General features: G+C 49.4%; 8 protein-coding genes across 8 annotated transcripts; 6 read left to right on the top strand and 2 right to left on the bottom strand.

Moving 5' to 3' along the window:
• Positions 1–448: 448 nt before the first annotated feature.
• N7495_000380 (C2H2-type zinc finger protein) lies at positions 449–1,663 on the top strand (the record flags this gene model as incomplete). The annotated part of the gene is made up of 1 exon (XM_057203050.1): positions 449–1,663. One exon carries the CDS (start codon positions 449–451, stop codon positions 1,661–1,663), a length of 1,215 nt encoding a protein of 404 aa, XP_057067123.1.
• A 1,515-nt stretch (positions 1,664–3,178) lies between these two features.
• On the top strand, positions 3,179–4,096 carry N7495_000381 (uncharacterized protein; the record flags this gene model as incomplete). The annotated part of the gene is made up of 1 exon (XM_057203051.1): positions 3,179–4,096. The coding sequence occupies one exon, from the start codon at positions 3,179–3,181 to the stop codon at positions 4,094–4,096; it is 918 nt and encodes a 305-aa protein (XP_057067124.1).
• A 960-nt stretch (positions 4,097–5,056) lies between these two features.
• On the top strand, positions 5,057–5,864 carry N7495_000382 (U6 snRNA-associated Sm-like protein LSm1; the record flags this gene model as incomplete). Its single annotated transcript, XM_057203052.1, has 4 exons — positions 5,057–5,333; positions 5,396–5,464; positions 5,519–5,634; positions 5,691–5,864. 4 exons carry the CDS (start codon positions 5,057–5,059, stop codon positions 5,862–5,864), a joined length of 636 nt encoding a protein of 211 aa, XP_057067125.1.
• Positions 5,865–6,456: 592 nt separating this feature from the next.
• Positions 6,457–10,535, top strand: N7495_000383 (mRNA-binding protein RRP12; the record flags this gene model as incomplete). The annotated part of the gene is made up of 3 exons (XM_057203053.1): positions 6,457–6,519; positions 6,580–8,490; positions 8,550–10,535. The coding sequence occupies 3 exons, from the start codon at positions 6,457–6,459 to the stop codon at positions 10,533–10,535; spliced, it is 3,960 nt and encodes a 1,319-aa protein (XP_057067126.1).
• Positions 10,536–10,996: 461 nt separating this feature from the next.
• N7495_000384 (tetratricopeptide repeat protein) lies at positions 10,997–12,733 on the bottom strand (the record flags this gene model as incomplete). The annotated part of the gene is made up of 1 exon (XM_057203054.1): positions 10,997–12,733. One exon carries the CDS (start codon positions 12,731–12,733, stop codon positions 10,997–10,999), a length of 1,737 nt encoding a protein of 578 aa, XP_057067127.1.
• A 540-nt stretch (positions 12,734–13,273) lies between these two features.
• Positions 13,274–14,272, bottom strand: N7495_000385 (uncharacterized protein; the record flags this gene model as incomplete). The annotated part of the gene is made up of 2 exons (XM_057203055.1): positions 13,274–13,777; positions 13,832–14,272. 2 exons carry the CDS (start codon positions 14,270–14,272, stop codon positions 13,274–13,276), a joined length of 945 nt encoding a protein of 314 aa, XP_057067128.1.
• Positions 14,273–19,496: 5,224 nt separating this feature from the next.
• On the top strand, positions 19,497–24,564 carry N7495_000386 (60S ribosomal uL3 domain-containing protein; the record flags this gene model as incomplete). Its single annotated transcript, XM_057203056.1, has 13 exons — positions 19,497–19,677; positions 19,740–20,026; positions 20,077–20,256; positions 20,306–20,398; positions 20,453–20,609; positions 20,675–20,919; positions 20,985–22,376; positions 22,986–23,032; positions 23,102–23,133; positions 23,202–23,259; positions 23,349–23,505; positions 23,578–24,251; positions 24,309–24,564. 13 exons carry the CDS (start codon positions 19,497–19,499, stop codon positions 24,562–24,564), a joined length of 3,759 nt encoding a protein of 1,252 aa, XP_057067129.1.
• Positions 24,565–24,999: 435 nt separating this feature from the next.
• N7495_000387 (uncharacterized protein) lies at positions 25,000–25,976 on the top strand (the record flags this gene model as incomplete). The annotated part of the gene is made up of 2 exons (XM_057203057.1): positions 25,000–25,504; positions 25,699–25,976. 2 exons carry the CDS (start codon positions 25,000–25,002, stop codon positions 25,974–25,976), a joined length of 783 nt encoding a protein of 260 aa, XP_057067130.1.
• Between the last annotated feature and the right edge of the window lie 413 nt (positions 25,977–26,389).

Below are 26,389 nucleotides of genomic sequence, written 5' to 3' on the forward strand. Positions count from 1 at the left end.
AAATGGAAAAATTGAAAATGAAAAAGGAAGCCTTTCCCTTTCTGGTTTCTCCCCCACACAACCTTTCTTACTTCCAACCTTTATTACGATCCGATAGCACAACTCTTTTTGGTCTTTTTTTTTAATTTTATTTTCTCACATTTATTATTATTTATTCCTTTTTTCCTTTTTTTTTTTTTTTTTTTTCATCCCCCCCCCCCCCAAGTTTAGATCCCGACCCTTCTCCCCGATTTCTCCCTTCCCTCATATTTCCCCTCCATTCCTCATACTTCCCCCCCCCCCTTTCCCTTTTTTTATTATCTCCTGCTCCCCAGATTATTCCTTGTCAAGAACTTACCCCAAGATTTATTCTCATCCTTGCATCAATTCGATTGATCATCTTGACTTTCGTCATTTCATATCGATCTACACTCACCGCCTAAACTCTCTTTCTGAAGTTCACATTCACATGCCGCTCCCGGTTTCGTCTGTGGGTTTCTCCAACCTGCTCAATCCTCAATCCCCTGATTCTATTCAATCTCCCGTGGACTCGGATTCACCAATGTCCTCTGTCAGTCTACTACCGCCCCTCATGAAGGGTGCCCGTCCCGTCACTGAGGAGGTGAGGCAGGATCTACCTCGTCCCTACAAGTGTCCTCTTTGCGACCGTGCCTTCCACCGTTTGGAACATCAGACTCGCCATATTCGGACACATACTGGCGAGAAGCCTCATGCCTGCCAGTTCCCTGGCTGCACTAAGCGATTCAGCCGCTCCGACGAACTGACTCGCCATTCGCGCATTCACAACAACCCCAACTCGCGTCGCAGTAACAAGGCTCAACATCTTGCTGCGGCCGCGGCCGCAGCTGCGAGCCAGGATGTCGCCATGGCAAACGCTGCCAACATGATGCCTCCTCCCAGTAAACCAATTACTCGCTCTGCGCCGGTTTCGCAAGTCGGCTCCCCAGATGTCTCTCCCCCGCACTCGTTCTCCAACTATGCCAACCACATGCGCTCAAATCTGGGACCCTACTCGCGCAACACTGATCGCGCCTCATCAGGTATGGATATCAACTTACTTGCGACCGCCGCCTCGCAGGTCGAGCGGGATGATTACATGGGTTTCCACGGATCACGACTTTCCATGTACGGATCACGTCATCATAACGGCCGGGGTCTTCCATCGCTCTCAGCCTACGCTATCTCACGAGGTCATGCAGAGGAAGAGGACCCTTATGCCCACCACCGTGTGAAGCGCTCGCGCCCCAATTCCCCCAACTCAACCGCCCCTTCCTCCCCCACATTTTCACACGACTCTCTTTCTCCTACCCCCGACCACACTCCCCTGGCTACTCCAGCTCACTCTCCCCGTCTACGTCCTCTTGGACCCAATGAGCTGCATCTCCCTTCGATCCGCCACCTTACCCTTCAGCACACTCCCGCTTTAGCACCAATGGAGCCTCAGCCCGAGGGTCCTAATTACTACAGCCCTGGCCAAGGTAAAATGGGCCCCAGTATCACCGACATCATGTCAAAACCCGACGGAACACAACGCAAACTGCCTGTGCCGCAGGTGCCAAAAGTCGCAGTCCAGGACATGTTAAATCCGCCCGGCGGCTTCTCTTCCCTTCCTTCATCCGCTGCCACTTCCGTTGCTGGTGGTGACCTGGTAGATCGCTTCTAGCTTTCTCGCCACTTTTGCTTCTTCTCATGCCAGTTGTTATGCGCATCACGAAACGAATAGACTTGTGCATTTCTCTTTTCACTTTATTTTTGCAAGGCATCCACGGTGTCGGTTTGGGATTGGTCACATCTTTTTATTTGTCGACAAGGCGTTTTTCCTGCTACCATAGACGGACTCTTTCGAGACCAAAATTCTTTCTTATATCCTTTACGTTCACTCCTCTCTTGAGGCCTGTGGCCTTCTTTTACTTCTGATTATCTCTTTTATCCAATCTACTCATCCCTTAATCTGCTGGCCTGACCGCATGGGAGAACCAAAATATTCAATATGGCAGAAGTACCTTTTTAATACTAGGATTATCAACCCCTCCATACTTATCTCGGGACATCCGTTCTCAGGAATACCATGGTATTGTAGGGCTCATATCACTCTACAATCCGAATCCTTCATACGTATCTAGTCAACCTTGGAATTGCCAGATGTCCTACCGAAATTGCGTAGCTAGCGCCCCCAACAGAGAACGACAGAAATCCTGTCTGAAAACTAGTCCACCTTCTAGCCCCGCCTTCAGTAGCGTGAAAGCAGGAATTTTCATTATGGTCCATATGCGGAGAAGATACTCCAGGGCTATACCCACCTAGGAAGTTGCCTTAAGCTTACCAGGTTTTCCCCCGAGTTCGATGATTATTCCCGTCTATATCCATGGGCGATACTGGCCTTGGAAATACCAAGGCAAGTAGATACCATGCACATAGGCTGAATCCAGACGTGAACATTGAAAGAGTCGTACACATGTCTAGGTACCTTTGGAAATAGAAAGCACAAAGCCACTTAGGTAATCTCCGAAATATTACAAGCTCTACGGCTGAAGATATCTACGGAGTAGCTACCATCTGGGAAATCGTATTCCGCCCCCAACTAGTTATCTTCAGGGTTGCAGGGGGCAGACTGATCAGGCCATATCCAAGTAAACAATGCGGTACATGCGGCTACTCATGTTGTACTTGGCCGACACCTAGAACATATGTACCAGCGTGTACATACCTAACTAGGTACAGGTACGAAGTGGATCAAAGTTTATACTCGTATCCGCAATATAAGCTGTCTCGATCGTGGTTAGATCCAGTATCGCACACGGACCAAAATATGGATCTAGTGAATGCCCTAGTAAATATCCTAGTGAAGGTTTCTGATCCTGTCTCTCGCATCTGTAGTAGGTTGGATGATCATTATTTATATATCTAAGTAGACTTGGAGGCTCGAAATTGAAATAAAAATAAGCCTTAGCCAGTAGCTCCTAGGTGCTAGCTAGCACGGATAACGCGTCTAAGATCGATCCTCATGACCTGACGCGATCTAGTCGAGAAACCCCGTGCCCGTTTCCCCCGCGCGGAGCATCTCGGAGCGCAGTAAGCCCTGATAGTGAGCCCGATCAGCGCAGAGATTCTGCATACTTGACCGTCCCGTTGCTAGTCTCGGACTCTAGATACTTGGAGAGCAGGAGATACCGTGAATATGTCATATTCAGGATCTCATGTCACGTCTCAGTCGTCCCCCCGGACGAGTCAAGTCTCGGAGTCTAACCGCCAAAAGCAAAGTGCCGTGACGATCGTCGGCTCTTCCTCGCCACGACCAGGCCTCTCGAGCGGGTCGGCCTCTATGTCGATCTCATCGGTGGAGACATCTGACATGGACGGGTTTCATGTCGTAGATGGAACGAAGCTGCCTGTAATCACCATAAATGGAGATAGCGATGGCGATGGCGTTGAGGTTAGCGTAAGCGCTGCAGCTGTATCATCACGCGCTTCATCACACGCTTCATCATGGAGTTCCGTTGCGCCGACATCTTCAGTGCACTCACTAGAAAGTCTCAGTTCTCCTTATGCATGTTTGTTCCACATGCTAGACTGCCACGAGTCCTTCGACGAAGTCGCGCACTGGAACACTCACGTTCTAGCTCATTTCCAGAAACACCCGCCGCCCCGAATGGCGCGGTGTCCACTGTGTCCGGACACAAAGTTTGTTGACGACGACGACGGCGACAGCGAAGACAGCGATACCTACAGTCGGACCTCATCGCCGACAGACATGCCCTCACTACCACCATCTCACGAGGACACACGCAGTATAGCGGCAACAGCTTGGAACAGACTGCTCAACCACGTCGCAACAGACCACTTTCAACACGGCCACACGCTAGCAGGTAGTCGAACAGACTTCGAGCTAATGCGCTATCTGTACGGGTGTCGGATAATCTCAGACGCCCAGTTCAAGGCTATGCAGCTTGCGCCAGCGCCGTCTAGCCCTGCTTATCACCATTCGCAGGATGGTGTGCGTGCTAGTATAGGCTCGGCGGATGAGCCATATTGCGCGCCGTATAGCCGTCGGCGAGAAGAAAGGATGAGGGGGCAGGGTGGAGCTAGTGTTTGCTGACTCTGTTCTGTGTATTTTGGAATTTGTTCGGGTTTATCAAGGGCCTTTTCAACCTAGCCTTGGGGTTTCATGGGTTGTGACCTTCTCTCCTTTGTGATTTTGTTGTATATACCTGGATTTAGGAATAACCTTGGGAGAGCCCATTTTATCACAGATGGATCGGGTGCTACTTCCAGGTTGGGAACTATCCCTTGAGAGTGAACAGACTATGGTGAGTGGTGTTTGAATATTCGAATCAGTCTTGTCTGCTAGTAAGACCAGTTTGGCAGCCATGCTAGCTGTGTGGTTGTTCTGAAACAGCCCAAGATGGTGAATTTGGCTATTTCTGATATTCAAGCATTGAACCAGGCTGCATAGCTATTGTCAATGGCTCTCGAGTAAAAAAGGTGGGAGTCTGGAATTGATATCTCGGTGATTCAAATAAGGAAGTTGACCACTGGGGATGACATGACAAGTCAATTGAAGACATATGATCCAGTGCTCTTTTGTCAGGAAAATCTCAGACAATGGGCCCAATTGGCATGAACCCAAGGGGATGAAAAGAAGGTGTGGCAGGAACTATAACCAATTGGCACAAACAGTCTCTTTCGACCTGAATACTTAACTCATGCTAGTATTTGCTAGGCAGTGGATTGTGGCTACTAGCTTGGATTTAAGAATTGCCTCTTTAATTGTAACCGAAACAACATCTGACATCAACTGCACTGTTAGTTATGAAATCGATGAGTACTCCATATTCTGCCACTTAAAAAGAATCATGACACACCGCTTTTGATACAGACGCCGGACTCGAGGCCGCGATCAGGCTGCTCGTTTGCTTCAATTAAAACGCAACCGCCTTTTAACCCTCATAGATAAAGCAGATAAATCTCTTCAGTCTCAACCTTCCTTCCTCGCACCTCTCAGCTTCTTATCACGTTTTCATCCAACCCCACCCCCACTTCCACAGTCCTCGAAAGGATGGAGCAATCCCAAACCGACGGACCGTCGTATGAGCGACGACAGCAGGCTCGTCGGGAGGCCCGTGGTGCTGGGAATGATCATCAGCAGCCCCAGCAGCAGGACCGAGCTGCTGGGTATGACCGCCAGCAGCCCCAACAGCATGATCGCCAGCACGACCGCCAGCATCCTCAGCACGATCGCCAGCAGTCCCAGGTACTTGGTCCATTGAGTGGACCACCGCAACTTCCACCCCAGATGTTCACAACAGCCGCACAGCTGTTGGACATGACAGATAGTATGTTGAGCGGACAGAGCGACTCCGAAGTTACATTCCACTAATCCAGATATCTTCAACAGAGAAACTTCTCCTTGTCATGCGCGATGGACGGAAATTTTTCGGTGTCTTGCGAAGCTGGGATCAATTCGGTACGAAGTCGCAAAAATTACTTAAATAACCTTTACTTACGTGCAATTCCTCAGCAAACCTTGTGTTCCAGGATACTATCGAACGAATTTATGCCGGGAAGCTCTTCGCCGATAAACACGTTGGTCTCTTCCTCGTGCGAGGTGAGAACGTGGTTTTGTTAGGCGAAATTGTATGGTCCATCTGACCCCCCAATTCAAGCCGCGAACTAATGTGACCTTGCTTTAGGATCTTGATCGAGAGGACGATATTCCCGCTGGATGGGCACAAGCACCATACGAAGAAGTTCTTGCGCTTAAGAATGAGGAGGACATTCGACGGAAGAAGGAAGATAAAATAAGAGCTGCTGCGCTCCGTTCTCTCGGATTTGAGCCCGAGCACAGCGGTGAGATCTTGTTTTAGTGGATTTTTTGTGATTGTGCGGTCAGGCGTCTCGAAACTGAACGTTTTGTTCTTGGATTGGAGCCATTGAGTTCCATATGGAAGAATACTAAGCGTCCAAGAAAATTGATGACTATGGATTCCCTGTTTAATGTACAATAGCAGGTACGAGGAAAGTCCTCACCACGATTGTGAGCCCTTGCGGCTCTGAATAACTTCATCTCCACAAGTACTTTTTGATATGAGATGCTGGAGTCGTAATAATGAGCGTATAAATACGCTCTGGATTTACGCGTCCGATACATTCCAAGTGCTGTTGAACGAGATATGTGAATGCTACAAAACCACCGTCAAGATCCTTTATGCTTATTATTGAAAAATGAGATACTATTAATTCAAGAAGAGAATGAAAATATGAAATTAAATCAAGAAATAAAAATTATCATAAAATAAAAATGGAAATCCGTAGTAAATCTCTATAGATCCTTATCGATAAGTGCGCCAAGAGCCGCCGTACCTTTTTTTTTCCTCGAGTTTTCTCCATCACCGCCAGAACAAGCCTCCCCGCACGTCTATATCCTCCAAGTTTCTCCCCTCGTCGTCCACTGTCACGATGGCGACTCTGGCGGAGAAGTTCGAGAAGATCAAGTCTCCGAAGCTGCAGAGTCAGCACCATGTAAGTATCTATTATCGCTGGTAGATTTCAAGATTTCATTTCATCCTCTAACCTATACAGACTGGTGTGGTGCTTTCTGCAGTGGAAGATACTCTTCGCGACCAAAAGGCAGACTTTTCTCCTACTGCTTATTTCGCAGCCCTCCTCGCGCTGCTCTCACAGTCTCTTTCCGCCGAACAAGGCATCGTCAATAAAGAATTGGCTACTTCGGTCGTCTACCTTCTCGATCTCACAACCGCTTATGTCCCTGCCCCAATTCTTCGCTCAAAATTCTCTCAAATCCTCACCAGTCTTGCACCTGCCCTCTCACTTCCTGAAGTTGAAGCCCCTCTTCTGCGACCGTCAATTGGCTGCCTCGAGTCACTGCTCATCGCTCAGGATGGTCCAGCATGGAATCTTCCGCACACCCAAATTGGCCCACGCCGGGCCACGGCTGGTCTGCTAAGTCTCTCAGTTGACCACCGGCCCAAGGTGCGGAAGCGCGCCCAGGAAGCTCTTATCAAGGTTCTTCAGGCACCTCCCCCGAGCCCATCTCTGGACCATCCCGCAGCAGATATGTGCGCCGAGTCAGCGATGAAGACCTTGAGCGACAGCATTGCGGCTGCTACTAAGCAGAAAAAGGGCCGTCAGGATGCGCAGAACCGCGAGAACCACGAGCCGCTAGTTATTCATTCACTGCAGTTGGTCAAGACCATTGCCTCCGCGTCTGGTGGCTGGCCGAGTAAGAAGATCGAAGCGCTCTGCGAACTGTTGATGAATGCGTCCCGCTCTACCAATGAGTATATCACCATGGGTGCTTTCGAGGTCTTCGAGGTTATCTTTGAGGGCATGGCTGACGAGTTCTCATCCTCTAAATTGCCCCGTCTGTTGGATGCCATCACCGAACTGAAGCCTGCACAGAACGACTCCCAGCTTCTCCCACCTTGGATTGCAGTCCTTTCTCGTGGTTATGATGTGTCTGCACAGATTAGCCCCGAGGACACTTTTATGAAGCTGCCAGAACTTTTCCAATTGATCGCTGGGTTCTTGGCTTCTCCTTCACACAATATCCGTGTCTCGGCTTCCGAGTGCTTGATCTCATTCTTGAACAACTGCATTCCCAAGAATGTCATCATTGAACCTTCCGTGTATGATGAAAAAACTCTCGAACAGTTGGCACGAGCCGCCTCTGATCTGTTGTCTGTCAAATACCAGGCAGCATGGGTGGAGGTCTTCAACGTCTGCTCTGCCATGTTTGACTGCTTCAAGTGGCGGTCGAGCCCGTTCCTCGTAGATATTGTTTCAACCGTTGGTGAATTGCGCAGCAACGAGTCGTTCCACGGCAAGAAAGAGGCTGATATTGTCCTCGGAAGCGCCATTGAGGCCATGGGCCCCGAGGCCATACTTGAGATCCTCCCGCTGAACATCATCGAGCAGAAGAATGGCCAACCTGGTCGTGTTTGGATGCTGCCTATTCTTCGTGATAGCGTGACCAACACCAACCTGCGTCATTTCCGTTCAGAACTCGTTCCTCTCAGCGAGACCCTCTACCAAAAGATGGTGGATTTCGAAAGTGCCGAAAAGCATGTAGAAAAGAAGATCTTCGAGACCCTGGTTCAGCAGACCTGGGGTGTTCTTCCCGGCTACTGCGAACTGCCACTGGACGTGGTTGAGGCCTTTGACCAGAGCTTCGCTGAGCTTTTGTCCAACGTCCTCTACAAGCAAACTGAGTTGCGTGTTGAGATCTGCCGCTCCCTCCAGAACCTGGTTGAATCAAACCAGGCCATTCTGTCCATCGAGGCTGAAGAGGAAGATTTAATCTTGCAGCGACGAATCACAAAGGCTGCCGCAACACAGAACATTGCCCACTTGGCTGGCTTTGCTAGCAACTTGTTGGCTGTTCTATTCAACGTCTACAGCCAGACACTTCCTCATCACCGCGGACATATCTTGCAGTGTATCAATTCTTATCTGAGCATTACTCCCGAACAAGTCCGTCTTCCCAACAATAGCAGATCGCACAAATCAACTAACTTTTCTACCAATTTTAGGAACTCAATGAAACCTTTACTCGCGTCACTGAAATGCTCTCATCTTCTCTCGCCGTCGAGCAAGGCAACCCCATCAAGTCGGATCCATCCAACAAGATGCCACCGACCTCGCACACCCTGATCGACCTGATCATTGCCATGTCTATCTACTTGCCCCGCTCCAGCTTTTCTGGGCTTTTCGCCATGGCAGCCGCCATTCTCAACGGGGATTCCCCGAACCCAGACCAGCAGCTCATCAAGAAGGCATACAAGCTTATTCCCCGTCTCGCTTCGACCGAGTCAGGCAGTGCTGCTCTTCAGGAGCGCAGTGGTGAGCTTCAGGCCCTGATGCTTGCCACAGCTGACAAGACCCCTGCTTCTGGCCGGCGCGACCGCATGCTCGCCATCCACGAGCTGATCACCCACCTTCCCACATCCGAACTACACTTCATCCCGTCTATCCTGTCCGAGGTGGTTTTGGGATGCAAAGAAAGCAACGAGAAAGCGCGCACTGCTGCTTTCGACTTGTTGATTCATCTAGCTCGCCGCACTATCGACGAAGAGCGCAACCCGGCCGGTACTGTGATTCGCAACTCCCTGGTGCCGCACATGCCCGACGACTCACCCGATGCCCCGGCTAATATCGAGGAGTTCTTCACCATGGTTTCTGCTGGTCTGGCCGGTTCATCCCCCCACATGGTTGCTGCATCAGTCACTGCCCTGTCCCGCCTCTTTTTCGACTTCCACAAGGAGCTTCGGGCTGAGGTTCTCACCGATCTTGTTCAGACCGTTGAGCTCTTCCTTACCAGCAACAACCGTGAAATCGTTCGCTCTGTCCTCGGTTTCGTCAAGGTTGCCGTTGTGGTTCTTCCCGAGGAAGCCTTGCGCCCGCGTCTGTCCTCCCTCGTCCCCAACCTCATGGCATGGAACAAGGAGCACAAGGGCCGTCTCCGCAGCAAGGTGAAGGGCATCATTGACCGTCTAGTCCGCCGTTTCGGTGCTCCCCTGATGGAGAACCTGGTCGGCGAAGAGGACCGTAAGCTGGTAGTGAACATCCGTAAACAGCGTGAGCGCAGCAAGCGTAAGAAGAAGGAAGGCGAGGCCGGCGAGGATGACGAAGAGGGCGATGATAAGGCTGCTGACCAGCAGCCTAACAACGCCTTCGACAAGGCCGTGTACGGCTCCGACTTCTCAGACGACTCAGAGGATGGAGATGACGACAGCGATATCGACATCGACGAGCAGACCCAAATCAAGGGTCGTGCCAGTGGCAAGAAGAAGTCCGCCCAAAGCACCCAGTACATCCGGGAGATGTCACCGGAAGACAGCCCGCTGGATCTGCTGGCTCCTGACGCTCTAGCCAACATCTCCACCACAAAGCCTAGTCTGCGCTTCCTCAACACCGGCCCTGGTTCCAAGAAGAGACACGCTGCCAAGTTCGATGCCGACGGTCGTCTCCTTCTCGGTGACGAGGCCGCTGACGTTGAGATGGGCGGTGCTTCCGAGGGTGCAGGCGGTGTCAATGCCTACCTGGCAGCCGTCAGTGGCCCCGATGCCGCCCGCCGAGGCCAGAAGGGCAAGGTCAAGATGAGCCAGGCCAAGCGGTCCAGCGATGATATGGACATAGACGAGGAAGACGAGGCTGCCATCGGCCAGAGCATGCGGTCCAAGGGCCAGACCTCAAGCCGTCGCGGTCTTGGCGTAGCCAAGACCCCTGGAGCTCCAGGCGGTGGTCGCATCGAGAAGTTCCGCAACCCCGGGAGGGGTGGTGGCGGCGGCTTCCGTGGCGGACCCAGAGGCGGCGGTGACCGGGGCAGCCGAGGCTCAGGAGGCTTCCGTGGTGGCCCAGGTGGTCCCCGTGGAGGATCAGGTGGTTTCCGCGGCGGTCCCAGAGGTGGCGGTGACAGGGGCAGCCGGGGCTCAGGTGGCTTCCGGGGAGGTCGAGGAGGCCGAGGAGGTGGTGATCGAGGCGGCCGTGGTGGCTTCGGTGGCCGTGGCCGCAGTTAAAACTATATGTCGCTTCGTTTTTGTAACGTTCGTTCATATACCATTAACCAATACCCTCTGCACTCTGCACCTTCGGCACATTTGTGATTTTGTTTGGGGTGGTCAGCTTATCTGATGTGTTCTGTTTGGACCTGTTTTATCTCTTGTTATGATTTGATTACGAGCAAAAAGTTTGTTAGGGCATTGCACATAGAAATCATATCATTTTTGTCTACTCCTTGGCTTTTAATGATACAAAATTTGGATATAATTGAACAATCCCTCGCATTCGAGGCCTTCGATCGAATGCTTTGAACTGCAGTTCCTAGGATGATAGTTAAAATATCTAGGTATATTTTCTTCATTTCAAGTGCCGTCACATTTTGAGCTAGTCAATATCCAAATTGAATCATACCTAACTACTTTTTTTTTTTTTATAACTTTTTAACAGACCTTCCATCAATTCAATCTTAGAACTCATCTCAATCGCAACAAGACGTGAAATCAGGAGCCAACGAAGTATCCAAGCGACAAAAGCAAGAAGACTTGATAGTAACACTAGCCCTATCAAGTGCCAATCTCACAGTTGGCTCAACAGCACCAGCCTCATCAACTCTACCCAATCTGACCAAACACTCATAAAACCCCTGCAGAGCCCAAACATTATTCGGGTGTCTCGCCGCCCGAATCAAAGTATCATCAATCCCCAAATCAGCCTTATAAACCGCCAGTGCATCCTCAACAAGACCGCGCTCAAGCAACAAAGCCGCATAAGCATGTCGAGTCGGCTGCATCCACGCCCACGGCTCACTATAAGGAAGCTTATCGTCCAGAGCAACAGCTTTTGACAGACTCGAAAACGCACTCTCGTATTCAGCGCGGCGATACTCAATTTCCCCATCTAGCATTTTGGATGCTACGGTTAGGACCTGGACACAAGTGCTATTGTACGCGATGCGTGACTCTGGTACCTTGTCGAGAGCTTTGCGGAATTCATTGCGCGCCGCTTCTGCTTCGGGTATTTGGCCTGTCGCGCTGAAGGCTACGCCCTTTGCGTAGTGCGCTGTTGCCGTGACGACGCTGTATAGCTCCTTATCGGCTGGGAGGTCCATGGTAATAAGGTCGGACCACTGTCCGAAACGGATCATGACATGTATTCTGCTTGTGAGGAAGTTCTCGAGCCAGTCTGCCATGGGCGGGGACTGAATGCGGAGGACTTCTTCTGGAAGAGTTGCTTCCATGCGGGTTACGGCGTCTAGGGCTGTATTTAATTGGCCGGCGAACATGGCGGAGGATATGAGAGAATGGTAGTTGTGCATTCGATAAAAAGTGTAGAAGTTGAAAGCGCCGGCGCGATGGAAGAATTTCTCGTCAGCGATTGTGGCGACGTGGTTTGATGCTATTGAGCGCTGCCAGTCGCCGACTAGGATGTCTAGGTGTGTAGGCATGTGGCGCATGTGGCCTGCATCTGGGACAAGATCGCGCAGGTTATCAGCGATGGCAATGCCAATTTCGGGCGTCGGTGACATTTCGATATAATGGATGTATAGATGTAGGAGGCCTGGGTGCTTGATTGCACCGGGCTGAGTGAAAGTGGTTTCGAGGACCTGTTTCACGTCCATGGTTCGTGCGAGTGGGTTTGGCTTTCCGGTGAAGAGATTCCATAGACTCCAGGGTGTTAGATTCATGAGTGAATCTGCATACAGGGCTGCAACGTCGAGGTCGTTGGTGCCGACGTCGTCTTTTGATTCATGGTATACGAGCTCCATCGCGCGGACGTATGCTTTATTCTGACCCTTTAGATCAGTTCTTGTATGATCTGTCTGGTAGCGGAATTGGATAGCATCGATGAGAGCCCGTTCAATCGGGGTTGAGTGGGTGGCCAGTTCGTTCGCTTTTCGCGAGGCGTGGTAAGAACGATATACGGATTTCTTGAGGTCATCCGGGTCAAACTTTTCCCAGGGCTTGTTGTAGCTCGGGCCTAGTGCGAAGGACAGGCCCCATTGGGCCATGGCGCAGGAAGGGTCATGGATTGTTGCTTGCTCAAAGCAATAGGCGGCCTCTGCGTGGTTAAATGAGTAGGCCCATGTCAAGCCGCGGTTGAACCATATCTGGGCGTCCGGGGAGGCGGTAGTGATCTTTCGACTGAAGTTGCCGAGATCATAGTATTCGTCGCTGGCGGGTACAGCAGGAATTGATTCAGAGGCTATTTCTGACATGTTTTGATTACAAGATGCGGATGTAGATGATGAAGTTGAGCCATTTAGTAGTCGAGGTCTCTACTTATGAACTTATGACGTACATTGGAATAAGTCTATGATGATAGATACGATGTGGGGATAGAGTTTATGAGTACCAAGGTACGTCTTAAATTTATATCCACTACTCGATTAGGGTATCAATCAAATTTGTAAACAGATACATACCTCGTCTGTTTTCCGAAGACGTAAAAGTATAGAAATAGAGCAAGCGTGATGAAGCCTCCCAAAGCACAGCTAGGGAGAAGATTTTGCGCCCGACCCAGCACCGTAGTAAAAACATAACCCTCAGACTCCAGAACTGTGAAAAAAAAAAGGACGTAGCAAGTGTGTATAATCATAGCCTCTCGTGGAGACATAGCTAATATTGGCAGGCGAAGGGTTTCAATAAGGGGTCATTCCACATATTCTTCTTGGCATGTATTCAAGACCAGATGAAATTTGATATTCATTTTGTTCCTTAAGAGGAATCGGGGATCGGATCGCTCGCATGTGGGGCAGTCAAAGTTTCCGGGCTTTGCCTAGCCACTTCTGCCACCATTTGCAGACACCCAAAACGGCTGCACGACCATCATCTTTGCGCTCTGTTCCATCTGGATTTCCCATAACCTTGGTGAATACCCAGAAGAAGGCCGCTGTCCAAGCGAAGAGGAGCAGAGCGAGGCTGAAAAAGGGGGAGAATACGAGGACGGCAATCAAAGTCCCAACAGAGTAATACCTGCTAGAATCGGGAGCGATCGCATTCTCTTCGGCGTCATCCGAGTGAATCCATTGAGAGGATGAGGAACGGTCTATTTTTGATTTCCGCATGCACACGAGGCGCTCGTGGGTGTGAAGAGCTGGTGACAGGAGGTCACATATTTGGGATTTGAATGAAGTATTGCGAAGATAAGGTGATATTGAACAGAGACGGAGAGGAGTTGAGAGTATGGCGAAAATGAGAGCGCCGAAGGTGTAGAGACAGGCGACGAATGCATATACAGGGACAGGTATGGATAGGCGGAACTATTGAGTTGATCAGTGAACCGAGTCAGAACAATTTTGAGGCCTGCTACTTACCAGCATAAGAAGCGCATCTTGACCTTTGTCCCTGGATGCTGCATCGGGGACACCTCGATTATGCGTACGAGGAGTACCAGAATTTGAGGCCGACATTAATGACGGCTGGTCAGCCCAGCTGCTGCGAGAGGGCTTTTCTTGGTGTGAAAGACCAGCGCCGCTCACAACAATACGGGTCACAGGTATGTCGTCCTCAACTCGAGACTGGCGCCGGGAGGCTTCCAGGGAATAGGCATGAGATCCTTGTAGGCTGGGGCTGGTATGGGGCCTAACGCTGTGACCCCAATCGTTAGATGGGCGAGGCAGGCCGGAGTGGCTAGAATTGGGAAGATCTGGAGACCGACGAGTGCGAGGGACGATCAAAGGGCGTTCTGTGCTGATGGGGACCTGAGCCTGAGCCTTGTGGTAGGCAGGACTATATGACATCTCCGGAGGCCGCATGGTGAGGGAGCAGCTGGGAGTAGAGTGAACAACCGAGAGTCGTACAGGCGCACGAAGAGCGACTATGATCTATAGGGCTAACTGCATGACTTCCCAGACCAAGGAGCATAATTCACGTTCATAGGGTGGAACCGGTGGGAGGAAGGTCGGCCATCTGACAAAAGTCGGGGGACAGCAAGGGCGGGAAAGGGGGACCCTTATATGACTACCGCAGTACACAGCGGAAAACCCAGGAAAGAGCCATGGGAGCGGAAAAGAACTGCTGTTTGCAGTTTGCGCTTGCCAAGACGCCCAGATGCCGAGCCCTTGGCATAGCTAGGCTAGAGAAATACTGAAATTGAGGCAACGTTGTAGTAGGTCTATCAATGAGAGAATTCCTACCTCAAAGGCTTACAGACTCACACATCGTATCCCAAAACACTGGGAGACTTATTGTAGGTCCTATGCTTGGTCGGACAAGAACTTGTCCTACGCAGTCTTCGAGAGTATTTTCCAATCGCCAAGATGCCAAGATGCAATCTGGATGACCATTGACCAGATGTCAATATTATTGGTTGTAAAAGAGTGGATCATACATCTGATCTTCTTGGCACTATAATGCCTACACACGTGACTTTATATATATATCTTGAGTAAAGTCCGGGGAAAGCATTACATAGGTATATATATGATGGGATATGAGATATTACTCTTCATTTCTTACTATCTATATGTAAGCAATAAAGTACTTTTCAGTACATTTGAGACTCACCAGATTTCAACTAATGACTACACCATCTCATCATCTCTCCATAACAATGCCCAGCCCTTGGCTCTCCCAGATCCCGTCTTTGTCTTGTCTTCCAAGGTTTCCTCGCTTGGAAGTCTTGGACCCTTCAGTCTTGGCCTTGCTGAACTCGCAATTTAGCCCTTATACCAACTCAGTAAACTGTATAAAAGCCTGGACTAGGCTGCGCAAAGCACGTTTGACGGTTGCCAGATTGTCGCCCCACCTTTAATCCTTCCTCCACAGTAATCTTATTCAATCAGAAGCACGTCATACCATAGACCTATGTATATTGATCTATTACAGTTAAGTCCAACATGCAAGTATGTATTGACACTACTATCGGCTTGGCTTTTGCTGCTTTGCTGCTTTGCTGCCTGGAGGCTAAAACTCTTTCCTACATCAATGGTTAATTAACTTTGAATAAAGCCTTACCAACCCCATAGTCTGGAATAAAAATGTACTACTCCTAAGCGGTGTAAATCCTTTCCCCTTTACATCCTTTAATGCATTCCAAGTTTCATGCAATCAAACAGCGAAGATAGGTATAATGGGTGAAATGACTATTGGCCAATGAATCATGCACATGCACCCATGCCTACACCTCTCTTCACTTATCTCGTGCAATGTAAATGTAAATATATCATCGGCAAACGATCATGCATCAATAACAATATGATCTGGAAGCAATGATAGATCAAGGCTGCATGCAGCAAGGGATCTCATGTAGGGCACCTAGGCACGAAGCAATGCACGGTGCACGGTGCACGGTGTACAGTGTAAGATCAGGGACCCCTGCTTTCTGCCAAACAGGCACCAATATTCTACTGCTATTAGACGGTGGACAGATACTTAATCTCAATGATACCTTGCATGCTCAACATCCTGGCAGTCCTGAGTGGTTGTCCCAAAAAGAAATGCTATGGTTTCTCGGGCGGGTGCAGGGCTCTGGTATTGGAATCTAGGAAATGCCCGGGTGGGTTTGAGAGGTACTATTCTCCAGGGCTATTTCCAAGACCCTGTTCTATACCTAGGTACGAAGTAGTGAGGGGCGATTAACTGTATTCAAGGTTACCTGAGCCCACGGGTGTGTGCTACAATGTCATGCCTGGTATCTCAGGCAGAAGACGGTATGTACTCCAAGGTTCCTAGTATGGATGTCAACATCAACTAACTACCTAGGTACCTAGGTACCTAGCTAGATGAGTCCCGAAATTCACCATGTCGGGAAAGTCCAACCTCAAATCTACTACACAAATTACCCAGGGAATTCAATGTTGTAAATGGACGATTTGGTGTTCCAAGGTTGTATTAGATAAATTGTGAACTGGGCACGGGCAAGAACCCTTTAACCTAGGACGATCAGTCAACATCGGAAATCCCCAAAACAACCTTGAAACCCTGAAAATGTTCCGAAGCCCTGTTGCTTGTTCCCCCCCCCTAGTTGAATCTAGATGCCGGTGTTCCGTACTCCGTATTAAACCGACCACTCATTGTATTTGCTGCAAAATTCCCCCGCTCACTTGAGCCTTCGCGGGGGGCCGTTGACCGAGATAATACCGAAGATGCGATAATCAGCCAATCAGGATTGAGGTTGGAGGTTAGGGATCGAGTAGGTTCTCTTCAGGATTTAGAAGTAATAGACTTGACGGGTGTTATTGCTTCAAAATAGTCCCGTCGATCATAACTCGCTATCCAGTTTGACAGATATCATTTCTCCCGATGATCCGTGAACCCGGGCAAGATGACCTCGTTTGTGGCTGGTAATTGAGATGCGACCCGGTTCTATTTGAAAGGTTGCCCCAACTCCCCTTTATCTGCTATCTGCTTGCATTACTGGGTGTTACTGCTGGGTGTACCTGTCGCGAGGGCTGGGAAGATGCTGGTGTACCTAGGTAGTGATAGTGATTCAAGGTTACAACCAGCGTTATAGGTCATATTCTTTCAGCTTCTATAGCATTGAATACGGATCTACCTAAACTGACCTGGGCTGAAAAAAAAAAAAAAAAACTTAAACTTGAAAGAATGGATAGTCCGTGTTTAATTTTTAAAGTTGACTTATCTTTCTTCACCCTTGCAGCCTTGGAAAATTCCAAGGATGGATTCTTTAATACCTATCCAGGTAGGTACATATGCAAGTATTTTTCCGGAGTTCTTCATACCCAGGTAAGCTGGTAGTAGCTAAGGTTGAATTGGGGTCTAATATCCACTGTCTTCCAAGTATATGGATTATGCTCTGTATATTCGAATCCTAGTGCCAACTGGGCATTGTATAGCTCTACTTGATTAGTTTAGTCGACAGCTTTCAGAAGGTAAGCGTTACTAAAGTACTTTGTAAGACCTGATCAGTAATTTGATCAGTAATGTGGCTGCCCCAAGATTAACGATGGAACGAGTTCACGGGCATCGAGCCTTGATATCTCCAATTCTCGAACCACTAATCCGTATTGCAACTTATGTGATTCATTCAGGATAAGTTATCCCTTAAGTGGGGTTACAAAGTCCAGCCTTAAGCGGCTGTGCTTTACTCACGAGGTCCCCACAGTGGGCACGGAGGTTCGAGCTATGCGCGCGGCAGATACAATAAATAACATGCCATAACCTGTCGGTACAGGATGACTCGTCAAGGCCAGGTGCAGGGATTTGGGAGTACCAGATCCGTGGAGATTGTGTCATGTCGAGTGACAGGCTGGGGTGGGACCTAAGGTAAAGGTATAATCATCTGTGCCACTCAAGTGAATTGACAAGAATCAAGTACAAAGTTCTTTTACCCTGCTTAAATATGTTTCACCAATTCACCAATTGCGACGTAACGGCAGCGGCTCGGCTAGGCCAACCCTGGTGAACGGATAGAATGGAATGGAGGAGTGGAGAGTGGAGGAGGGGAGTATCCACCGAGTTCTTTCTGGGTTGATGATGGGGGGGCCGATCAAAGGTTCAGGTTCTGCTGGATGCGGCAGGGATGTGGAAAGTGGAGGAGGGGAATTTCCTGGATTTGGGAAAAAAGAAAAAAAAAAAAAAAAAAAAAAGGAATAAAAAGAAAAAAGGGGGGTGCATTGTCACGGAGCCACTTTTTGGGTCGTCATTGGACTTATCCACTGGAATGCGGCAATCAAGCGTGGCTTGAGGGTGGCTGAAATAGAATTACAGAAGACATGAAATGAGAACAAGTAGAGAATAAAAGGACTAAGACATTTTAAAATAAATACTCTAAAAAGACTAAAATAAGAAAGTGTGGAGTTGAAGGTGAAAGGAGGTAGAATGGGGATCAATTACGGAAGGGGACAGTAGTGCATCAGGACATTCGGGGCTTTTGATGGTATGCAAAAACCCTGCAGAGAACCCAAACATATAATCCGGAGAAATAGAAATAAAATATAGAATAAAGATCAAATCCAGCTACTACATGTTTAATCAAAATATAAATATAAATATAAACTATATAAGACAATACATGTACAGCAGGGTTGCTCTGCAGCCTGTAGATGCACACATCCGAGTTTGGGAGCAGGGCTGTGCTTAGTCATGGCCAGGGATCTGGCAGGCCCGCACGGTCCAAGTCTAGCCTTTCCGTGTTAGGCTAAAGTCGGAGTAGCACGGAGAACAGTCGCACTAATGTGAGGACTCTGACCCCCGTGGTAAATGACCCACTGAGGCGCCACACTCGGCCCAACCGGGGGTTCGTGTTCGATACTATATTCGGGATAGTATTTATTTAGAGGTACTAAAAGTACTAAAATTCGATATCTCTAGTATCTTTTAAACTGAAATATTATATTATCAAATACAATTTACTAATACATGAAAAAAAGTAACATATCAACAAGAGAGATACCAAAAAAAAAAATGAAAAAAAAAAAAAAAGACCCAAAAGCCCCCACACCGTTGATGAAGCCCAATCCACAGAAGAATAACCGCCTCCAGATCGGCCCCACCACACTAGTCCATTTTAGATTGTCAGCTTTTGTCGTGTCTGTGGTGACGGCCGGCAGCTGCGCAACCACTAGCGTCTCTTGGCAAATTTCACACCTTTCGTGCCAGCCCCTCGACCTTTTTCCCTTTCCTCCTTGACGGCTTCCATCCATCCCCTTCCCCATCTACCACACTTCTTATCTCTGCACTTGTTTCTTTTGCTCCTCTTGAGCTGTGAAAGCTCTCTCTCCTCCATCTTGTCCCCCAACTCCCCACCCCCCCCCCCCACGAGGAGAGAGGCGCATTACCCGCGCACATCCATCGCCTGATCCATCAACGCGAAATTGGCTATTGTCGATCGTTAACTCAACTTCGCGATATTGCTTCAAATTTCTGTCGCGTAGTAGAAATTTGTGTTTTCGTTCCCGTTCCGCTCCTACCCTCGCGTGCTCCCCTCTCGTGTGGATTGCATCATCGTGTCGCAACGCAACACCTCATCCACTTGTAGTCGCAACCAGATTCTAACTGAACCTATCTCATAACATCATGTCTCATACTCAACCATCGCCCACCACTGGTGTGGCTCCTCATCACGCGCACGCCATCGCAGCACACACCCAAGTGAACGGCCACATGTCGGCCATGCCCGCGCAAGGTCAAAAGAGTGTCTCCCTTACAACCGCCCAAAAGATTGCTGCTCTGAATGAGCAGGTGTGGATCCAAATTGGTGGGTACTTACAACTAACATAAGAACTCACGTAAAATTGCGAGACTAACTTGTAGTTATAGGTAGCCTGACTGAACTGATGGGTGACTTGGATGGCTCTATGAATGCTTATGAGCAGGCCCTGCGCCATAACACATGGTCCATCCCGGCCATGAACGCAATTTCCCTCATCCTCCGAACGAAAGAGCAATTTCCGAAGGCAATTGAGTACCTCCAAAACATCTTGAAGTTGGATCCGACCAACGGAGAGACCTGGGGTAGTTTGGGACACTGCCATTTGATGATGGACAATTTGCAAGAGGCTTACACCTCGTATCAACAGGCGCTGTACCACCTGCGTGATCCTAAGGTTCGTCATTTTCATTGGTAATATGTGAATAACAACTAATTTCAAACTAGGAACCGAAACTGTGGTACGGCATCGGTATACTGTACGATCGCTATGGATCTCTCGATCACGCTGAGGAAGCTTTCTCGCAGGTCATGCGCATGGCACCAGAGTTCGAAAAGGCCAACGAAATTTACTTCCGCTTGGGTATAATTTACAAGCAACAGTCGAAGTTCTCCCAGAGCTTAGATGTGAGTTCTTCCGGCATATACTTCCATTAGATGAGCTAACGATATACAGTGCTTTAAATATATTGTCAATGACCCGCCCCGTCCTTTGACTGAAGAGGATATCTGGTTCCAAATCGGTCACGTTCACGAACAGCAAAAAGACGTGAGTGATTTTCTTCGACTGTACGAGATTAATTTGGTGCTAATGGCCTTTTAGTTTGAAGCCGCTCAATCTGCCTATCGCCGGGTGCTTGATCGCGACCCGAACCATGCCAAGGTTCTTCAGCAGCTCGGATGGCTCTATCACCAGCAGAGTGCCAATTACACTAGCCAGGAGAAGGCCATCGAGTTCTTGGAGAAGTCTGTCAATGCAGGTATGATGTCGACATCTCCCATCATTGAATGGGGCAACTCCTAACAATTTCTTCTTTTTGATCAGACAACTCCGATGCTCAAAGTTGGTATCTACTCGGTCGGTGCTACATGTCCCAGAACAAATATCCCAAGGCCTACGAAGCCTATCAGCAGGCTGTCTACCGTGACGGACGCAACCCGACCTTCTGGTGCTCGATCGGTGTTCTCTACTACCAGATCAATCAGTACCGTGATGCACTTGACGCGTACTCTCGTGCCATTCGCTTGAACCCTTACATTTCAGAGGTTTGGTACGATCTGGGTACTTTGGTGAGTTCCGTTGCATGATCTACTGCAAAATCGCACAGCACTAACCTTTTTTCTTTCCTTTTTAGTATGAATCTTGCAACAACCAGATTGCCGACGCTCTCGATGCATATGGACGCGCTGCGGATCTTGATCCCCAAAACGTCCATATCAAGGCTCGCCTGCAGTTGCTTCAGAGCCAGCTGTCTGGTGCTGGGGCTCAACAGAACAATGCTCCTGCACCTCAGCCGCAGGATGTCCACCCCATAACTTACCAGCCCGGTGTTGGTGGACCTCCGGCTCCCCAGTGGGGTGCTCCAGCCCCGATTGGCCCCCCTCCTCAGGCACCCGCTCCTCCTCGTCAGATCGCCGGCTGGGACCGTGGTCTCAATGACATACAGTCTGGGGGCCCAGCTCCTCCCATGAATGGTGGTCATGATTCGCGCGAGGGACCCCGAGTCGTGGGTACATCCCTGACCAGCCCTCGCCAGGAGCCTGGTCGGGCCTTCCCTGATCCCTCTCGTGGCCCACCCCGCTCTCCGAAGCTTGGTGGTCCTCCCGGTGCTTATCCCCCGCCTCATACCCTACCCCAGTTAGGAGGTGCTCCAACTCCTGGTCACGAGCGAGTTCTCAGTGGCGGTAACGGCTACGGATCTGCTGTTCGTGGACCCCTTCCTCCCGCACCTACTGGCGCACCTACTGGGCCTCCTGCTCCTAGTGGTCCTCCTAGCAACGGCCCAGCACCCACTTACCACAGACCTTTTACTCCTCCGACTGAGATTCGTCCCCTTCGGGATGAGCGCCCGTCTTCTCCTGGATCGGGCTACCCTCATCAACAGTTCCACCACGGTCCCAGTGCACCCAATCCTCCCAGTGCCTCAACTGGTATCGCGTCTGGTGCCCCTCCTCCTGCATCGGCATTAGCAGCCGCTGAAGCCGCCGCTCGCGACCGCGAAGAGCGTCCATCTTCTGCGATGAAGCGTGGCCGTGAATGGGAGGCGGAAAGCGGACCTGTGAAGAAACAGGCAAATGAGGAGAGCCGTGCGCGTCTTGACGACCAGAACAGCCGCCGCGCAAGCCCACCTGCTCGCCTACCGTCTCCTGGTGAGATGCAGCGACGCAGCTCTTCTGAAGCTCGCCGTGAAGATGCCCGTCGTGCCAACGAGAACTATCACCCCTCAGAAGCTGCCCACCACCCTCCTACTTTGCCCTCTATCCAAACCATGCCGCCCCAAACTGGTGCTAGCCTCCCGCCCATGACTGAAGTCTCCGCTACCGTCTCGAACGGACCTTCTTCAGCTGCGCCCTCGGCCAACACTCCGGTCAAGGAAGAGCCTCCTCGTCCCGAGGCTCCTCTATCTCATGAGCCTGCTGCACGCAAAATGGATGTCGATGAGGACTACGATGACGAAATAGAAGATGAGAAAAAGGCAGGTGCGGCTGCCAACCGTAGCCCCAATGGTAGCACCACTGGTAATCCGGTCAATGGTAATGGAGTCTCCACTAATGGTCGTCAAGGCACACCCTCAAAGACCGAGTCTTCAGCCTAAACGAGATCTGACCACTTTTGAAAACACCCTCTTCCCTCGCCGGTTTCTGGCTGTCCTTTTCCCATATGTCCTTTTTACCCCCTATCCTCATTTTCACATAGTGATGTACGGTACGAACCTATCTCTTACCTTGGTCCTCTTTGATCAGTCTCAGATTCTGAATCGACGAAGGCCTGGATCCGTTCTCTTCCCTACTCTTTGATGATTTCTTTGACCCTTTCTATTTCCCTGTGAATTTTTACCAAATGCACTAGGCATCAGACCCCTTTTCCGATAGCCAATTGAAATCATTTGAAAATTATTCCCGCCTGTTCCAAGGTAGTAAGTACTATTCGTAGTAAATACTAAATACTAAATAGCAGATAATCCACATTCAGGTTCACATCTCGCGACTTGTCACATGACTTGAAAACTTGGCACTGCTAAGTCTTAGTCATTCAAGAAACTACGGGTCGCTAAATCCAAATTAGGAACCCTTGATTATGTCATCCCACATTCGTTAAGCGTGCAAAATCCATACACCTTCTCCGACACTTTTAGATCGTCACTCTCACCACCTCGACGACTAACGACAACAGGGCCAAGATGTTAGTCGCTTCCCCGTACAATGCTCAAATATTATCAAGTGCAATTGCTAACCTTCATTAATTATTCAGGAGTCACCGGAAGTTCGAAGCTCCCCGCCACGGTTCGTGATCAATTTCGACAAAATTTCGACAACCCCAGTGTCCGGCTTTACTGATGCTAGATATACAGGTTCTCTGGCCTACCTGCCGCGCAAGCGTGCTGCCCGCCACCGCGGTAAGGTTAAGAGGTGAGTTTCACTCGATTCTACGGACATGCAAAAATTTGCGATGTTAAGAAATGTGCGCTATACTAATACGATTTTTTTTTGTGCGCCAGCTTCCCCAAGGATGATGCCAAGAAGCCCGTCCACCTGACTGCCTTCATGGGCTACAAGGCCGGTATGACCACCATCGTCCGCGACCTTGACCGTCCCGGTGCCAAGATGCACAAGAAGGAGATCGTTGAGGCTGCCACCGTCATTGAGACTCCTCCTGTAAGTTTGCAACACAGCTGGAATTGTGAGAGGGACTCTGTTTCTAACTAGGTTCTTTTTTTTTTTTAACAGCTCGTCGCCGTTGGTGTCGTTGGCTACATCGAGACTCCCCGCGGTCTCCGCTCCCTCACCACCGTCTGGGCTGAGCACCTGAGCGATGAGGTCAAGCGTCGCTTCTACAAGAACTGGTACAAGAGCAAGAAGAAGGCCTTCACCAAGTACGCCAAGTCCCACGCCGAGAACAGCGGTGCCTCCGTCACTCGCGAGCTTGAGCGTATCAAGAAGTACTGCACTGTCGTCCGTGTCCTCGCCCACACCCAGATCCGCAAGACCCCCATCAAGCAGAAGAAGGCCCACCTTATGGAGATTCAGGTCAACGGTGGCTCCATCTCCGACAAGGTTGACTTCGCCCAGAACTTGTTCGAGAAGACCATTGACGTCGACTCCATCTTCGAGAAGGACGAGATGATTGATGTTATTGCCGTCACCAAGGGTCACGGTTTCTCCGGTGTCACCAGCCGTTGGGGTACCACCAAGCTTCCCCGCAAGACGCACAAGGGTCTCCGTAAGGTTGCCTGTATCGGTGCTTGGCACCCTAGCCACGTCCAGTGGACTGTTGCCCGTGCCGGTCAGGACGGATACCACCACCGTACCTCTTGCAACCACAAGGTTTTCCGTATTGGCAAGGGATCCGATGAGGGCAATGCCTCCACCGAATTCGATATCTCCAAGAAGAACATCACTCCGTACGTTTTGCCTATTCATCACTTTTCAATTTTTATATGAAACTAACTTTTCTACAGTCTTGGTGGTTTCGTCCACTACGGTGAGGTTAAGAACGACTTCGTTCTCCTCAAGGGCTCCGTCCCTGGTGTCAAGAAGCGTGTTATGACCCTGCGCAAGACTCTGTACCCCCAGACCAACCGGAGAGCTACTGAGAAGGTCGAGCTCAAGTGGATCGACACCTCCTCCAAGTTCGGTCACGGTGCTTTCCAGACCGCCGAGGAGAAGCGCGCCTTCCTGGGTACCCTCAAGAAGGACCTCGTTACCGAGGCTTAGATGTTTTAAATTTTTGGTGGTGCTACGTATTTTCAGGTTCAATAAAAAAAGCGAACAATACCTTCATGCCTTTTCCTGTAGGCTGTAGTCTGACTAGCTCTTAAGCATTCGATATTTAATGTCTTATCATATCTTACCTTTCAATTTCTCATATATTTTCTGAAACTGGTATCGGAACATGTCAGTGGCCTTGGAACCAGTTGCTTGACTGGTGGACCTAGGTAAGCAGAAGTTGGTGGTACCTAGACGCTTGACACATGGATATATACATCAACCTTTGGAACCTTGGAGCTACTACTAAAAAACTTTTTCCCAAATTTTCATCTGAGAATGTCTAGACCGTTTATCAAGGTAACACAACACTTGCAACTCTGCAAGCTTGATTTTTACAACAAATTTCCGCCACAATATATTACAACTTGGCTGTACAACAGGATGCCGTCAAACAGGATACATTGCGTCATCCCAAACTTCCTTCACTTAAAGAAACCATTTGCACTTCAAACAATTCAGACCCTCATCTTATCTCCATCAGTTTCCACACCAACCATAAAACCCCGTTCATCCTACTCTTCATCAGCCTACGATATTAAACAAAAACTACTGCATAACCACCAAAACAACCCTCGCTTCCCCGCAGGTCCAACATCACCGCCTGCACTGCAGCTTACTTCACCTCGATCCTCCCTATTCTCCACAGCCTCAATAATCATGTCTGACGGCTACATTTCCTTCCTGGACAAGGCAAACGCAGACCCGAATGCCGGCTACGCGCAGCAAGGGACCGACTCCATTCGGACCGAGACCATCCATACATCTGTCCAGGTCCCCGCATCACTCGCATCAGTCGACAAATACTACACCTCTGACACAGACGAACCATTCGAGCCTGTTGCGCTCAAGTGGGATGGTGCAAGCCGGGGAGATTGGCCTAGTGCCGGTATGTCTAAGTTTTCCATCCATTTCCACCTCTGTTTCCACGGGCTCCTTGTCCAGGGCTAGTAAGGGTTTTGGTTCTAGTTCTGGTTTTAGTTCTGGAATATAAGATACCTAATTACCCTTGAAGGGAGTGATTGGTCTTGCGAAATGTTCTAAGATTTCGTACCTGGCTAACCTACGAGTTTCTATCTGCAGATCAATTTTCCAATTTGATTTCCCCAAACAAAGACCTCTCGGAGGACATTACCACCCTTTCGGCTTCCTCCTTCGATCCGAAGAATCAGTATTCTACTGTTTTCCGGGCTGTGCGTGCTGCAGCTGTTGAGCATGATGATACTGTAGACCAGTCTTCTATTGATGTCAAGGTTTATCGTGTTGAGTTGAGCAGCACGAAGCTTGAGTACTGGGTTTTGGCCTTGAGTGTGGCTGAGGGCCAGGTTGTTGGTCTTCGGGCTAAGGCTGTTGAGAGTTGATAATCTCATGAGATTTGCTATAATCAAATCAAATAGCTTTAAAATTGATTGGATTAATTTATGGACGATTTCTTGGATCTACAGAGCTGTGTGATATCTAAATAGTGGCCTTGAACTATTGCTTACGTACAACCCTAGACAAGATAGTACACTTCCCAGGTTGATCAATTAAGAGAATGCGCAATCCAAGGAAATTAAAGTAAGACCATAATTTGATAGCCTCGAGGCTATCTTGACATTCTTTTGAGTTGCTCGGCGTTGAGAGTGAAGGGACGCGTAGGTATCTGGGAATGGTCACGATCCTGTTCTCTGGGTATCTAGGTAGGCTCCTTGATGTAGATTATTATACTTGATGACCAGCTAGAAAACGAAGAATCTAGAAGCTTTAAGAGTTAGCTACTACGGAGTTCCTA

Source organism: Penicillium taxi (genome assembly GCF_028828555.1).
Source record: "Penicillium taxi strain IBT 34144 chromosome Unknown utg000001l_segment0_segment0, whole genome shotgun sequence".
Classification (NCBI taxonomy): Eukaryota; Fungi; Ascomycota; class Eurotiomycetes; order Eurotiales; family Aspergillaceae; genus Penicillium; species Penicillium taxi.